The sequence below is a fragment of the Cyphomyrmex costatus genome, unplaced genomic scaffold, assembly GCF_001594065.2.
Source record: "Cyphomyrmex costatus isolate MS0001 unplaced genomic scaffold, Ccosl1.0 scaffold332, whole genome shotgun sequence".
Lineage (NCBI taxonomy): Eukaryota > Metazoa > Arthropoda > Insecta > Hymenoptera > Formicidae > Cyphomyrmex > Cyphomyrmex costatus.
In genome coordinates, this window is record NW_017277473.1 from 689,703 (window position 1) to 707,767 (window position 18,065).

At 32.9% G+C, this 18,065-nt stretch overlaps 2 protein-coding genes across 2 annotated transcripts; one reads left to right on the top strand and one right to left on the bottom strand.

Moving 5' to 3' along the window:
- Positions 1 to 467: 467 nt before the first annotated feature.
- On the bottom strand, positions 468 to 7,875 carry LOC108776007 (tyrosine-protein phosphatase non-receptor type 5). Its single transcript, XM_018542497.1, is given in 9 exon segments — positions 468 to 968; positions 1,068 to 1,277; positions 1,375 to 1,670; positions 2,563 to 2,967; positions 3,054 to 3,269; positions 3,463 to 3,640; positions 3,751 to 3,946; positions 7,424 to 7,463; positions 7,465 to 7,875. Coding segments are annotated over 9 exon segments (1,845 nt in total). The 5' UTR covers positions 7,660 to 7,875; the 3' UTR covers positions 468 to 859.
- Positions 7,876 to 13,360: 5,485 nt separating this feature from the next.
- On the top strand, positions 13,361 to 16,177 carry LOC108776017 (sorbitol dehydrogenase). Its single transcript, XM_018542508.1, has 5 exons — positions 13,361 to 13,530; positions 13,976 to 14,233; positions 15,322 to 15,559; positions 15,664 to 15,842; positions 15,925 to 16,177. The coding sequence occupies exons 1-5, from the start codon at positions 13,390 to 13,392 to the stop codon at positions 16,126 to 16,128; spliced, it is 1,020 nt and encodes a 339-aa protein (XP_018398010.1). The 5' UTR covers positions 13,361 to 13,389; the 3' UTR covers positions 16,129 to 16,177.
- Positions 16,178 to 18,065: the final 1,888 nt, after the last annotated feature.

Sequence of the window (18,065 nt, forward strand, 5' to 3'; positions counted from 1 at the left end):
ACACACACACACACACACACACACACACACACACACACACGCACGCACGCACGCACGCACGCACGCACGCACACGTATCATGTCACATTTAACATTATAATATTATTAAAGTAATTACCATTAATTTTAGCTCTTATGAGCTAGGACAATTTAATAAGTTTTGTCGTGTATCATGTATCTACTGTATCGCGATACGTGATAATAGCGAAGAATATTGTATAGTATCGATTACATTAATACAGTCGCGAAACCGTTTCTACACATTTTTGTATTTAAAATTTTATTGAAACTTATAAACTCTATTTCCTAACACACGAGGAATGTATGGATAATGAAATCTCAAGTTTAGTATCTGATCTTTAGATATAAATTTTACGATACGAATCGCGAATATATTTTATCGCCGTATTTAGAGATTACTTCTAATCCATAACTTATATAAAATAATATTAATTTTAAAGCGTACGTGCCGCACGATTCATATCGTGCATTATTATTAACATAAATATTCTTTTTATTAAGCTATTTATGATATCTCAGATTTAAAAAGCACCTGCTTATAGAAAATGCACTTCGACGGTGAACCCTTTTTTTACCTCTTGAGCTCTGTGATCAATTGTCAACGATTTGTCATGGCAGTAGAAAATGGCAGCTTATTAAACGAGTTTGAACTCGTTGAAATATTGAGATAAAAATAAGAGCATCGGTTCACAGGCTGACATTGAGATTCATTAGAAATTTATATTCTTTTATGGAAAGCATATAGCCCTGCACGAAGTGACATTCTCTTAGGCAATAATAAAGCCCCGTTTCACGAAAGAATAAGCGAAAGAAATATCTACAGTAATAGCATGTCCATTCAGTCACTCGAAGTCGACGGTTTGTCCAATGTCTGCTCGAAAAGATAAAGTGCTCTATGAATAAATTCATATTGTTCCGCCGTTTGCACCATCCCTCCCCTGTCGTATCTAAAATATTAAGAGTATTTGTATTCCGTGTATTTATATTATAGAATCTACATAAAATTACGTACATATGTATCTTATAGAACTTATTAGCTGACTTACCTCATCTGGCACAAAATGCCTAATACATCCACATTTCCGTCTTTTATAAGTTGATTCATTCCTATTCCTATCGCTATAAAACAACCAGTTCGTCCTATACCTGCGCTGCAGTGAACGACCACTGGTCTTGGTAAAGCGTTTACCTCTGCGGCCATACTAACGAGTGCATCTGCAGTTTGAGGTACGGCATGGTCCGGCCATGAATCATACCTGTTGATACATTTTAGAATTTGATATATAATTCTCTAGTAATATATTTATTGTTACTAGAGCTCTTGTTATTTAATAGTAAATAGAAAGTAATTACCAGTAATGTTGCAAATGTCTTCTTTCTCCTTCGTGTCGAATCTCCATAGTTCTGACGGTATATCCGTTTCTCGTATCGATATAGTTAACGATAACTGTGAAAGATCCAGCTTGTAAGCGATTATTTACGTCAAAGGGAAAATACGCCTCGCACTTTGGTTTGGACGCCTCGTACAATCTAGTTATCATGACGATTGCAGGAACTTTTTCTGTCCAGATCATCTTCCAGAAGTCTGCTATTGTGTTAGCTAATGGTCCCTGTGTCGCGATGTATCTAGCATTTTCGCCGTCGTATCCCTGTAAATTTTGTTTTCTATTGTAGTTTTTAATTCGTGCCATTTGATGATGAAAAGTGCTTACGTATATCAAATAAGTTTTCTCAAAAGATTAGCCACAGCAGTTAATCAAAAATGCCATGCCGTATTTAGCCAATTTTTTCGTTCACTGTATACATTGTTTTTAGATAATTATGCAGAATTGCGGACCATCCTCCGATAACCTTGACCTTGGTATATAAATTGTTAAGGTCATGACCCTGAGTAACCTTCCGCAGGTTTTACTTGGCGGTCAACCCTCGTTAAAAAATTATTAGCAAAAAAATTTCAAAAAGAACTTATTATTCCTACTATACATATATGACGATTAAGTACTATATTCTATGCTTCTTCCTGCTTACAAACGTTCAACTTTCCACGCGAAGCGAGAGCTACCTCACACCAAAAAATATGGGTAAGATTAGGTTATTTTTACAATAGTGGAGCCCCCCGCAGGGGAGGTGGAACCTACTGCATTCACGCGAAGCGACTCTCACCTCACCTCTTTCTCTGTGAAGGAGTTCGCCACTTCGTTTTGTTGTAAAGTGATACGTGAATACAGATTGGGTTAGGTTATTTTGTACAGTAGGTTCCGCCCGCCTCCCTACGAGGGGCGGAACTTACTGCCTCTACATACATTTTTGAAGCGTTTATTTAAGTGTATATTAAAGCAAAAAATTAATTTAAGCAGAACTTTTTTGGTAATAACTTTTTAACGAAGGACGGCCGCTGGCTAAAACCTTCTGAAGGTCACTCGGAGTCGTGATCTTGACAACATGTCAAAATCAAGGTCATCGGAGGATTGTCCGTTATTCCGCATAATTGCCCTGTTTTTATACTATACAATACTTTACACAAAATTACTATTTACGTACCCGGATGTAATTAGCGTTTATATAACCGGTGAGCGGATCGTCGGAGGAACCTGGTAGAGTCACTCTGGTTTGTAGATTGGGCAAAACAGAGCTGTATCGATTCTTCACTCCCGAACCACAAATGTTCACCTTTTCCGGTAGATTTAGTGGCACCTCCCAAAATTCTTTGTGCAATGTTCCTGTACTTTCGATAACTTTTTTCAATTGTGCTCTCGATAATACATTTCCTGCACTTAGCAAAAACTCTTCCGTTGTACATTCTCGGGTAGGAGTAACCATATGTGGCGGACTTTCAGGAGCTGGTGCCAATTCTATGGTTAAACTCGTGCTCGAACCACGTCTTTCCAACAATCCTTTTGCTTTCATACGTATCGCTTCCGGTTTACGCTCAGGCGTTGCCAGAGACTTTTAACGTAATATGAAGGTTATTTTCAATACATTTATTTAATGTTTGCGTGAGAATTCCATTGGTAGCAGGTAGATTCTCTTACCTCGGGTAAAGAGGTCTGTGGAACTGGTCGTACCGGGTACTTGGGTGCAGATTGCTTCGCGAATGCTTCTTGAACCCATTTAGCTTCCACGAATTCTTTTGCATCTTTAGTTGATTTGTCTGGCTTACAAGTGGCACCTTCTTCGACCAGACCGTGCCGATCGCCATTTTCGTTATCTTTTTCACGCGACATTTGTTTTCGTAGCCATAACAAGATCTATAGGAAAGTTGTTGTTATTATTATACAATTCTATTATACAATATCTGATTCGATAATTTCACTCAATGGTAAAACCCCAATTTTTAATACAAATCTGTAAAGCTTTTAACACTTGTTTTTAAAAAGAAGAAAATGAGAGCTTTCTATTATTTCTATATCGTAAAGTGACGTAAAGAAATGTGATGCTTACTAGGAATGTAAAAAGAATAGTGCCAGCGATTGCACAAAGCGCTACAAAGTAAGGCAAATGCCAATCTAGCCATGATAGAGTCGTCCTGGAATGTACTTCCTTGTCTGTCTGGCTATTGAGTTGGGCCACTTGGAGATCCATTCCAGCATCATCCAGTCCTGTCACGGACTGCCGGATTCTGTATGTAAAAATACTTTGAGATAAAGGGTAAATCTTAATAATGTGAAACATTATCGGGATACGATTACGGCTGGTACTGTGAATTTTTACACAACACATAAGCATTACCTGTGATGGGATCTCGTAGGCATTCCCTTCGTAGAGGGCAATAAGGAGATTGGCACTAGTGTATCCTTATGCCACTTTTGTTCAGTGATTAGATAAAATTTTTCCAGAGGATTTATATTATCACTATTGTTGATTGTTGCATCATAATAATTAACATCATTTGTATGATGATGAGTCAAGGAAACACTTGTACCATCTATAAAAATAATAATAAAATTGCACACACAGACTGTAACATAACTAGAAGCTTTACGATATTGTGAAGCATTATAAATATTATACATAAAATTTATTCCTCGTATATACTACAATTTTGTCATTTTTTCAAACATTTTATCATACACGTTTCATAGAAATTTCACGTTATATAACTTTAATCGTAATAAGCACAACACAGTTTCAACGAATAGGTGTAACGTTGAACAGAAAGGGAGAGCTTATTTTACGTTGTAAACACAAGAAGTAAAAGTAATAAGTAACTCGTTAATTCTGACGAACGATATAAAGAAAATTGCCAAATAAAAGCAGAGAAACAAATAGAAAAATGGGAGAGGGACACGAAACAGACGTATAATTGTCTATTTGCCATTTGTCAGCCATGAATTGCAATATGCGTACATACGCGAATGATGCACGCACGCATGCACGCACACACACACCGCACGTACACAGTCAACTCGCGTCATACACTATCCCGAAGTCGGAGCATCGTGAATAAATCACATCCTGTTTTCTCATTGATGTAATAATAGCAAGCGGATATGTACGGTATTTGCTAGCGAATGAGCGAGCGAGTGAGTGAAAGAGAAGGATTACTTTTCACCCTGATGTTTGATCGATACCTTTCATCAGCAGCGCATACAACAATATATCAAGCGGCGTATTGACGTGTGATTTACGGCCACGATGCTCCGAGAATGAGGGTTGTGTGTACGGCGATACGGCCATATTGCGGTGTGGAGTCGAGGCCAGGCAAGCTTCTTGTCGGAACTAGCCGAGAGACGCTCCGTTGCATATGTCTTGACCTGGAGCTTTGGTTCTATTCATAGTGTTTCACGATCGTTTCGCATTCCTCTCGTTCTCCCGTGTAGTACGTTGGGAGTAAGCGCCGTCCAATCGGGACGGTGGCGGTCTCGTCGACCCATTGGCGCCGGCCAACCGCGGCGTGAATGTAAACGCTTGTACCGTGTTATTCATAGGTGGGAGTTGGCGTGAATGAAAGCGGAGCACGTGCGATTAATGACAGTGAGGTCGCATTCGGGAACGAGTTTTATTTCATATGCATCGAAAGTTGTGCTTCTTTTCCGAATAACTGCGATCTGAAGAAGCAATCAAATCCTCTGCGTGCGATCGCACTGATACGACGGAAAGAAACCAGGAGCTGACTGAATTGCTCCGTTTCGTAAAAATTGTCTCATCGCATTCAATGAATCACGTTCTTTTCTCAACTTATCGCAATGCCGTGGATATGGATTCATTTTAATCTCTTCACACGAATATCCAATTATGGTTGCTCTCAAAAAGATGTTTTAAATTGTCTTCTGAATTAGCCCGTCGCACTCGATTAATATATAATTTAAATTTTTAATATTTTTTATTATAATATTTCAAAAATTGCAAACTTCCTGAAATTGCTATATTTCCACTTATTTTTCGTTAACTAAAATTCATTAATTGCGAGATTCAAATGCTTGCGCTAGTTTCTCTGTTGATTTTAACGATAAATAAACAGCCACGAATATCTTCCTAAACATCTTACGTATGTGTATTTCTCAAGAATATAGTGATGATTCACGAAACCGGATGTCCATATTTGCGGTTTACGCTCAAGCATATCACATTCTAAAAATCCGCATAATTTGCGTTTTATCTTTGTATACCTCTTTAACATCTTTAGCTCGATTTCGTAATACGATAAAAAATCACATAGATAATAATTTTATATAATTTCCAATTTCATATTATATTTGTGTTAATTATTTTTTTTTATAGCAAATAAGACTTGATACTTTTTACTTACTAGCTATAGTATGATAATGGCATCCGGCGATCATTGTTGTAGTAGCTAAAAATCAATAAGCACACCGGAACTGAATGTTCGACTTCGTGTGTCTCGATTTCACACTAATGTAAATAAATTATTCTGTCGTTTCACAAAGTTGAAAAAAATATGTTTTAAGACTTATCGAAAAAAATTAGAAGTGATATATCACTGGCTATTTAGCAAATCCGTCGAATCACATAATAAAAAAAAAAAATCTCTTCCGAGTTCACACGTTTGTGATTTATATTGTAATTGTATGACACAAAAAAAAATTTTTTAAACACGATAATTGAAAAAGTTTAGTGTTTAGTGTACTCTGACGTATCTTTAAAAACGATGAAAAAACTTGCACGATATGTTAGAGCAGCCTTCGCGTTGCCAACTGACTTGATCCTCATTCATCCTTCCACAGGAAGCTTACGAGTTTTCATATAGAGCGCACGCACCCGGAGATACACGCACTTGCGTGAAATATCTTATCATGATTGGTCGAAGAAAAGAAACTCAAGTGCTTATACATAGATAATTATAACTTGATTGTTTTTTTATCAGTTTCTTTAGCAATTAAATAATAAAAATTTTTAGATTCAAAAATTTTGTATCGATAAATATCGAAAAGATTAATATTTGGTGAATAATCATGAAAGATATAAATAAGACCTGTTCTTGATACACAAAATATTGTTTTTTCAATGAGAAAAATAATTTTGTTATAAATGCAAAGACATTGCAAAATTTGTAGGTATATTTGATCAATATTTTGCATTTGTTTCATACAATTTGCGATCTCTATGTTTGCAAATGGAATTTGTCGTTACGGCATTGGCTTAACGTTTATAGCATTTTTTCCCTCCGTGTTTACTTCGATAAACGCCTCTATCTTTCTCCCTTTCTCTCTCTCTCTATCTCTCTCCTGCTCTACTTTTTTCTTATTCTTTATTATTATTGTCGCTTTACTTTTAACTATTTTGTATATTTTTTCTTTTTCTAATGTACTTTATAAAATTTTTTAATAGTCTTAAGTAGCAAGCTTATTCTTAGACAGAAATAACTTTTATCTGTCCATCTATTTCTAAGAATGTTTTCCGGTGAATTACTTATTGTGAGAAGAATATACGCGAGAGAAGAATACTATCGAATCGATTCTTAGATTTTAGAATTTGTAATATTTGGTCGTAAGAATCATATTAAATTATTTAATTCATTGTACAATTTTATAATAGTTCCTTGTAAAATCGCAATATATATTACTATTATAATAGACATAAGTCTAGTCAAAAACTGTATCTGTAATTTATGAATTAAAATAATGTATTCAATGTATTAAACTATCGGTATACGAATATATTTCGTATTAACATAATAATTGATAGATTACTCGAGCCATATTAAGCCTTATCATCTGATTCATATTAAGAGATATATGTATATATATAACGAAAATTTATTTGCTTTCATTCGATACAGAATACACTCGTTCAATTTTTGCAGGAAAATTTTCAAAGAGCCGATAATCGTACTGCTTTCAACATACAACGCAGTGCATAATGATATTGCGCTTCTACTGATAACGCTTTGAGATGATAACGTTGAAACACACATGCATTCGCATTTGCGTTAATCGTATACCTTGCCGCGGCGAGTGAGAAGAAGGTCCTTTCCTTCCTTTCTCGAGATGGTCTGTTACGTCTCGTTAAGACGTTATCGCGATAGGCAGCATCACCCTGTGCACATTGACATCGTGGCAGGCGATAAGATACGATACGTGGCTCCGCAGATAAATTGCGCGACTGCGACGGATCGGACTCGCGTCGAACGCATCTGAATGGCGTCTGAACAGATTGCAAAATGACGGCCAACTGCATTCACCTCTTTCGCGCTGACCGCGAAGGGGTAGCGAGGGGATGGAGTGCAGCAGACGCGCGCATTCGTGACACGGATACGATTCACCGAGCCACCCTTCCCTCTGTAACGGTACGTGGCCTCGCCCCTTGTTTATATGTACGTACCATCCCTGCATCCAACGATACCCTTTTGATGAACGACGGTGATACGATTCATCGGGAAGAATTTTAGCATTAAACCACTAGTCTATCGAATTTCCTTCGAGGTCGTTGAAACTATTGTACTGTGCGATATTGATTTAATCTCACTTATTTAAGATGTTTACAATTTAAAGTTTCACAATGTAGGTGTACATAAATTTGTTTCGATTAAAATTTGTATTTATCACGAAATTTTATTCTAGAAATTGAATAAAATGCCTCACGTACATTCACAATTCTAGCATTGATTCGCCTTCCCTTCCTATGTTTCCAACTCGTTCAATCGTCTGTATTCTCGTCCAATGAAAAGCAGTATTTTGGTAGCAATAATCGCTATTGAAATAATTATAAATAGGAATATAAATTTATGTTTTTATTACTATATATAAGTGTATTAGTTATTTTCTCTTTTATAGCTTAACTGAGTGATATATTTAATCTTTTCTATGTTATTTACGATATTCATTTTGCTTCTGTTACGTTTTTGTTATCTCTAATTTTTTTTCAAACGTCCGCCGAAACGCAATCGCAAGAGAAGAGGAAGCAAAAAGAGAACGATAGAGGGTGGCAAGGTTAAGTAAGAGCAAAGAGGAGGGAGCGTTGAATGAGAACTTCTAGGTCGTTGAGAGGATATATAGAGAGAGGGAGACAAATCGGCCTTCGTAACTCGGAAGGGTGAAGAAAAGAGACAGAATGTAGGCTAGTCTCGTTGGCGAACAGCGTCCCCAATCGATACTTTACGCAGCAAACTTCTACGCCCTCTCGTTCTGTTAATCTTTCATTCTATTACATTTTGTTACAGTTTACTAATAAGTACGTAGTTTCATAAATGAACTAACGAAAGAGAAAGGAAGACTCGAAATACATTCACAATTTTTTATTTACACTTTTTGTTAATAATTAACAAAAATAATTAGAATTGAATGCGTATTCCTAACTATCTATGTTAGATAATTCGTGAACATGATAATGATATTAATCTTGTACACATGCATGACACAGATTTAACAGTGAATATGTGCAGAATGTATTCGAAGTTGTTACTTTCCTAATAAGAAACAAACATATTGATAATTGTATTGATAAATTGATAAAATGTCAACTTTTAATTTAATCTTAATTGGTACTTTTCCATTTTGATACATTTTTACTAATGACACACACATTATCTCAATATTTTTATATTTATAACATGACAATCGTTCGTAGCAGTTTATCTAATCAAATCGAATAATTCCACAATCGAATGATGAGAGAGCTTAGCCTTAGTAGTATTTAGTGGAATTTTACCCTTCATAAAAATCACATTTTATTTATTTGCAGCAATATATCAATTAGTACGTATAAAATTTACTATAAAAACTTGTTTAATGGAAAAAAAATATCACAAGCAAAGACGTGAAAGACGTAATTTTCCAAGTGTCGCTTATAGACGCCTTTTACTCCGTTTTGCTGAAGAATAGATGTTTTTTACAGAATTTCTCAAGATGTTAAAAGATCGTAAACGTCATATCCGGTGTAGCCGGGCTATAAAAAAACTGCAGTTTTCAATATACGTTTTCACTTAAGCAAACAATCAATGATTTATATAGAAAAACTTGAAATGCAGTAACAATTGTAATGGTGAGATAATTTTAAATAAAAATTATCTAGGAAACTCAATTTACATAATTAATGTATTGTTTGCATTTACGAGATATTATGCTAAATACGTTTTCTTTCATTATATCTATGTATATTAATGTGAGAGAGAGAGAGAGAGAGAGAGAGAGAGAGAGAGAGAGAGAGAGAGATTTGTAATTAAATATAATTTTTACAATTTTTTTGGCTATAAATAAAATGTCTTCTTACGCATAATTTTTTAATAATAAATTACACATCTTTTTTGAAATTTAACGTATTCTATTTATCATAATTATTCATCCACATGATTCTTATAACTGGTGATATTCGATGTTCGTCAATAGTATGGAATCTGGTAACTCCGTATTTAATGTACAAGAACAAGAAGAATTTCAAAATCTCGAATTGACGTGAAATAACACAATTAATTTATAACTGATATAATAGAAATACATTGAAATTTACATTTTTCGACTTTAAATTATACACTTTTTAATTCTTGCGTCTTTATTGTTTTTAACTTCCGATTTTAAGATCATACACTGTAAAATTTTGACGAATTTATTGTTAACATCTAGCGATTTTCATTATTTTATGTTGTATACAATTGATTTTTATGTACTGATGATGGTCAAAACTTGACCGAAACATTTACCTTCCTCTCTTTTTTAAATATATGACTTTGCGAAAAACATCTTACGTTGTGGCTGTATGCTCATTTCTATTTATGTTTGTTAATAATAAATTCGTTGATAATCAATTATCTCTTTGCGAAAATACCAAAGGAAATTATTATTTATTAGGTTTTTTAATTATACTATCTTTGTAATAAAATCTAAAATTAAAATTTTGTTAAAGATATTTGACTGTACAGAGTATCAGCTGAAAGTGTCAAAAAATCAGTTAAAAACCAATATCAGCCAACTTTTTGTCTCAAATATTTAAAATAAAAATATCTTGAAATAATTAATAAAAAATAAACTAACAAGTAATTTAAACAAAATATATAGACAACATAAGCTTATAATGGCTTTATGTAACCAATGATCGTATTTTGCTGCAGGTTTAGATACATAATTTTTGAACGAGTAAATAGATTCAAATTAACTTTTTCATGAAAATTTATTTGAATTTTATATGTAATAAATTTAATTTAATTTATAATATTAAGATTATATTAAATTTGTAAAAAAATTGCAAAATGCTGTTTTGTATAAAAATAAGACTAACAAGAAAATTAAATAAATTGTAAACCAATAAGAGAATTATGCTCAAATTGCACAGATATTCAAACGTAATAATAGAACAAAATGGAAATTTTATATTTTTAGTAATGCTTTGAGATGTGACATGTACATCCTTAAGTGAACTTCGCATAATGTAAATGGATTGAAAAGCAATGAAATTTAGTCTCGAATTTAGTTAATCGGTTGAAAGATTTAGTTTTCGAGAAAGCAAATATAGTCTCATTATAATTTAAAAATACTTTTTTTAGGATATCCTGCATTTATAATGTCTTTTAAAGAAATCGGAAGTTCTCATGGTAAGATTATATCTGTACAAGCAGTTCTTTTCATTATCGCGATGAGATTCTGTCGTGTGGCGTAACGAAGAGAGACGGACATGTAAACGAGTATTCACGTTCTTTTGTTGGATAAAGAGAAACGTCAAAGCTGCGCATACGCAATGCGAATATACCCGTGCAACCTTCAATGGGCTGCCTACCCATTCGCATCCGCTCGCAGGGATTGAGCTCTTCCATTGAGCAACTTGGCTGCTTCCGCTTTCCGTTCATGCGTCTGTCTCGTCTTCTTTTTTCCTCCTTTTTTTCTCTTCCGCCCCGCGTTTTTTTTCGATCATTTTCCTCTTTTAGATGCGAATCGGTACAGGTTCCGGCGACCCAATTCGATGAATGATTATTACACGAAGAATCTGGAATTCGATATTCATCCGTATCGCAAATTACTACATATTAATGTGCTTATCGGGGGAGATATTGATCGAGTCCCGGTTTTTCAATGAACTGTACTGCCGTTGCTGTGGCAGTACAAGGGACAAGGCGATACGCGACCCAGAGCCGTCCACGGCGACCTACTTTGAGGCTGTGACGTTGAACGGTCCATTCACCTTGCAGCTCGTTCAGAAATCAAAGCACGTGCCATCATTGGTACTTATGAATACACGCCGGGACAATTTCTACGAAAAACATCTCGAATATACACGTACCATGAAATATATCTAACGTTAAATATACCTGCTCGCGTTATTTTATTACTCGGCATTCGAGAAAGAATAGGATAAAAATAAGACAAATGTTTACGAGTGCTTCACGTTTATTAAATTATTCTGCTCGTAGTGCTTTGTTTAAATGTCACTCCGTAGGCCGCTAAAGCTTTGATCGTTTCTCTTATATCGTTAGGAAAACGCGACGAAGTGATGAATTAGATTTTTGCCTCTTGAATGATTTTTGTCTGGAAAATACACTAAAAGAGCGAAAATTTTTAACACGCTGATATTTTATATAAACACCGATATTATATATTTTTTATTTAACTGAAAATTCCGAAGTAACTTTATTTTAAGAGTGATGACGTTAATAAAATTATAATCATAGATTTATTACGATACTAAATTAAATTATCGGATATTTATAATAAACCCCTCTTACATTATAATTGACATTTTTTGTCAATATAGTTAATTTATAACATTATAGTTTATACAGAACTCATATTACGTAATTCAGAACGTACTTTTTTGGAGTGAAATATTTCTTTGTGTGTGTGCATGTGAAAAGATCAGGATAGGGGGTAGCTTGTCCTAGTGACCTAGTTTATCCCTGGGGGTTGAATAAACGGAGTTGAAGCTAGATGACGTCATTCTCGACCCCATTTCCGGTTTCCCGGTGCAACCAGTTATCCAGCTCGGTGTCCCGTTGACCCGAAATTTCTCATGAATTGAAGGACGTTCGTTCACAACGAGTCGATCTGCCGTGCATGAATGAATTTTCCGCTTCAGTATCATTATTTTCTCGAGGTGACAGAAAAAACTTACGCTTAAAGTGGCAACTAATTAAAATCGCGTATTCTACGTATATGTAACGCGATATCTATTATAATGTGAAAATTTATACGGTTTTTTTAATTATAATTATTATATTCTTTGAAACTATCGTATCATGCGCACCTAAAAGACTGCGAGCTCTCTAAAATTCCAAATCCCTGATCAAGATAACGTAAATTAATAAATCATTAGATAATTCCTTCTCCAAACATTTCTCAATCTCGCGAGATTAAAATCAATGATTAGAATTTAAATTTTTTTTTAAACACTTCACGTGACTCCTACAGACTCCTATTATTGTGGTATCTTGTTTTGTGTTTATCAATACTCGGCAAATCGATATTATTACAATCATGTTTCTGTTTATACGATTACATATCTCTGCAACGTTACATTGCGATTTGCAAGATTGCAACGTTGCTATAAATTATAAATAATAATTATATTTGCGCTTGGACAGTTTTATTTTCACTCTAATCTACTTGTAATTGACCTGACCTTTGCGTGACATCAAGCTGACAATCGCTATCTTTACATGCATATATGTCTTATGTAATCACTCGAGTGTCGATAAGACATTAAGCTTACTCTACAATAGCCATAAGCATAACTGTAAGTGGGCTGTAAGAATTGACCAGTCACAATCGAACATGAGGAGAATATTCGAGTATGATTGGCCAATTTGTTACAACTATACTATCAGTTGCAACTACATCTTACAATTTTTGCAAACTAGGCTTTACTGTTATCGGTTAAAGATGTTTACGACTTAATGTCGTCAATTTATGTATAAATATCGGATGATGACGGTTGGCTTTCTTAGTGTTCTCGTAGATATTCAAGTGGATACGGACCGTATCCACAATGGAATATTTAAGCTTTAATTTTTCAAGCAAATCGCTTACTTTAAAGAAACGAGATACTCTTCTAAAACCAGCGGCAAAGGAGGTCCGAATTAAAGTCGAATATTCCGGGATTTGTGGGACAGATCTTCATATTTTGGAAGTATGTTACTATTATAAAAATTATAAAAATGTTATTTTTATTATCATAATTGTAGAATGTAAAAAGTTAAAATAATTCTAAATAATTATTACAATGTTATTTTTATAAATACGATATTAATTTATGTTACAAAAATATTTTATTATTATAAATTTAAAAAATTATAAGACAATTAAAAGTTATATAGAACACGATTAAAAATTATTTAAATCACTTGAAAATTATTTGGAAATATTTAAAGTAGAAAGAATATGCATTTCGTCACAATCAATAGCCGTTTGTTTTATTATAATTGCACATTTTGTTTGTGTGAATTAATATGATAAAAGTTAAAACTTTGTCGATTGTCTCATAGCATGATATATTACCTGACACACAAGTATATACGTGCCGGTATATGTATACATACATGCTTTGATTTCGAAATAACGTATTTTTTTTTTAGGGAAGCTTTCCCTGTAGAGAGGATGGGCCTCTGACTCTTGGGCACGAGTTTGTAGGTACTATCGATGAACTCGGATCGGAAGTGACCACCTTGAAAATCGGTCAACGTGTAGCTGTCGATCCTAATAATGGATGCTACAAATGCGATCATTGTCACAACGCGAATTATCATTATTGTACATATGGTGGTATAAATAATACCATAGGTATTTTCAAAGATGGTGGGTGGGCTACGCACGCGCTTGTCCTAGAAACACAGGTACGCAATATAGAGCACTTTAAAAAGCCCGGATGTAATAACAGGTTCTTCGGTCAATTTGGTATTGATTTTTTCTTAGCAAAAATATCAGCACTAATACAGTGTACCACGAGAAATTGCTAAAACTAATTAGCTGTCATTTTTAAATATAGAGAATAGTAAAATATTTTTTAATAAAAGATGACATTTGGCAGTTTTATTTGTAATCTAAAGACGACCAGAAATATTTATATCGTTTAATAAATCTTAAGACTCATCAATTCAATAAAAGGAGTATGAAAGCCTCATCATTGTATGATCAATGATTCCCATAAGAATTTACGGTTTTCAATTCAGCAGAATGTGATAAAAGAAGCACGAAAACATAAGCGTACAAATTTAATGATATAGTTATAAAAACGTTATAGTTTGAAAATATAACTTCGACACAATAAGAATACTAAAAATAATCTAATAAAAGTTTGAACGTGCGCGTTACAAATTGTTTGTTATACTAAATGACAATCTCGTATAAAATGTTGTTTATCACTATTACTAGTTTAAGAACTAGTAAAGGCTATATGCTCCTTTTATTGAATTATTTGATAAATGTTTATACAGTAAAAAATGTGCTAAATATCGCCAATCTTAATGTTATATATATTTTCAAAATACTAAATTCTTAATGACATATTTCGGAAATTAAAAAAAATTTTACTTAAATTTTCTTTCTTCAAATGTTCTTTATTAAAAACAATATATTAACTTTTTTGTTCTCTATATACTTATACGTTTGATATAATAATTATTTTTACGTAAAAATATATTTTATTTTATTATAATAGCATTTTAATTTAAAGCTATAAAAATATAATATATGCAAAAAATTGAAAATACGTGATATAGACACAATGATCTCGATATTTTTATTGAGAAAAAGTTGGTTTAATGTAAATTGATCAAAGCAATATCTGTATTCGTTATTAATAAAATATTTTATACACGTAATCTTTCATTTTTATCGTTTTCTATTCTGTTTTAATCATCTGTTTCATCGTTGCATTATGATATTCGTATCGTTCGCTTGACGTTACCGGTGTTTATGATAGGTATACTTAATCCCGGATGAAATTGAAATGCATCAAGCAGTGTTGAGTGAGCCGTTGTCGTGCATGGCTCACGGCTGGGATAAAATCAATCCTGTAACTATAGGAAACAAGGTTCTGGTAATGGGCGCTGGCATTATAGGTTTATTATGGGCTAGTCTATTTCATTTGCACGGCCTCAGAAAGACTGTCACTATCAGTGAACCGCAACAAAGACGAAGAGAACTTGCTTCCAATCTTGGTAATATAAATGATGAAAAATTTAAATGAATATTGAAAAATTTGAAGAAGATCTCCTCCCCTCCTCTGTCTCTCTCTTTCTCTAATATATTTTTGTATATATAGGTCTCGATTATAAAGTTAAAAGTCCGACGGAAGTAAAAGAGGAGTTTGATTTAGCTGTGGATTGCTGTGGCAGTGCTCCAGCGATGGAAATGGCCATGTCTTTGCTAGGTCATGGTGGTCGTTTATGCGTATTTGGTGTCGCTAATCCGAAAGCAAAAGTATCAATTGAACCATTTCAGGTAAACATAAGTCTTCTGGGAATTATAAAGCTTTGATAAGCTTTTTCTTACTATATATAAAAATTTTATAATTATTATACAGGTTTACAAAAAGGAGTTGAGCATCATAGGCGTAATTATAAATCCCTTCTGTTTTTCTAAAGGATTAGCTTTGGTGCAAACAATGTCTGAAAAATATCTTAACTACAATAAATTAGGGATCAAAGTATTTTCTTTGTCTCAATACAAAGAAGCCCTCGACGCATTGAAGAAAGGGGACATAAGCAAAGCCGTTTTCAAGTTATAAAACAGTTTTGTTTGTATTAACGAGTTTCTGTATATGTAACAAAAACAGACGAGGAATATCTTGTTTTTATAAAATTTTATTACTTACTCTATACATAAATTTGGTCAAATATATAAATGGATAAAGTAATAAATTGCAATTATAAGTACAAATGAATGTAATATATATATGAACTTTACCACTGTTATGATAGCCAAATATCTGATAATATACAATTGTTCATAAGTATTGGGAATACAAATTAGTTCGGTCCGTTTTCCAAAAGATGATCGCCTCCAAAGTCATTTTTTCCAGATGGAATTCGAAAATTGCTTGAGAGATGGGAAAAAGTAGCTGCCAGCGATACTTTAATTAATCTGTTCATTCATTTTATTTTGAAATAAATGCATTTTTGAACACAAAAAACGCACCGAACTAATTTGTACACCTAATATATAAATACTACATTTATTATAAATATTACGAGTATCATGGTGTGTCGAGTTTTAAATACAAATTACAACAGCGATTAAAGTAGCGAATATAAAATTGAAAATTTGAATAAAACTGTATAACAGTGACGATCTCATATGACAAATGTATATATTGAATAACATAATTTACTGAATAGAAATTCTGTGTTATATATGTTACACATATATATTTAAATAAATTATTGAGTGGGAATGGAACTTCAAAAAAAATATATATATATGGATGTATGTTCAAATTATTTTGTTAAAGTTATTAAAAAATAGAATATATTCATTTTGAATAAATTCCATTTAAAATATATCACTTTTTTAAATTTCCAAGAGTAAGAACTAAAATTTGGCTCTCATTGCATTGTCTAACAACGGACATTTTTATAAATTGTACTTTGATACAATTTTATAAGAAACAATAATTAGACACTATAACTAGACGATTTACAAAGATTTATGGACTCTTACTATTGCACCGAAATTAATATAACGTCAACTATGTGAGTGAGATTGTATACTTATTATTTTATATATAATTTATATATTTTTAATTTTACAATTTCGTACATTATTGTTTTGTTTAACAACTTGCGATCATTTTTTCTGTAACATTGATAATGACCTAATAGAGGTCGAAACGTCTGTTGTCTATGTCTTGTTTCTAATTAAACTATGTAATTTTAACCAAATGACAATTTTTATTTACTAAAAATTGTATATTTTAACGAATTTTTTGGCTCATAGCCCTTTTTTTCATTATTTTTATATTCCTTTTGTTTTCTAAGATGAAATCGAAATCTGTGCAAAAATGTATACGAAACACCATATATAAGAGAGTGATTAACTTTGATTGTTAATAATTTTGTAATAGACAACAAGTAACAGCTAAAACTTTTTGAACGTTCCTTAGAGTCACGTCCTTCACAACCTTTGTCAATATTATTTAAATCGTCATTGCTATGCAGTTTTAATAAAACTTGTAAAAAGTGTATAAAAACTTGAGATTCTTTTTATTCAGATTCCTATTCCCTACTTTCTCTTATCAAGTATATATCTATGTGATACGTCTCGTTAGAAAAAATCATAATTATAAATGTGCAATAAGCAGAAATAAATTTTGATAAAGTTATTTTACATACGTACAAGTATAATATGCGTATAAGTAATGCGTTTTGCATTGTACACATGCATATAATTTGAATTCTAACATAAATTACATTTTTTATATCACGAACAAGGCACTAACATCAACATTGTTTTCTTTGTTCATGACATTCCAAATTCTTTATTATAACGGGATAGATAGATAATTTTACAAATCTGTATTGTCGATCTGCGACTACTAATAACTATAAATAAGATAAGATAGGTTTCGTAACATTATCATGTATTACTTCTCCATTGTCGATCAGTTGCAGTCAAGTTCTTATTATTATTATTATTAGATGCCTGAATTAATTCTCGCTGTTGAGG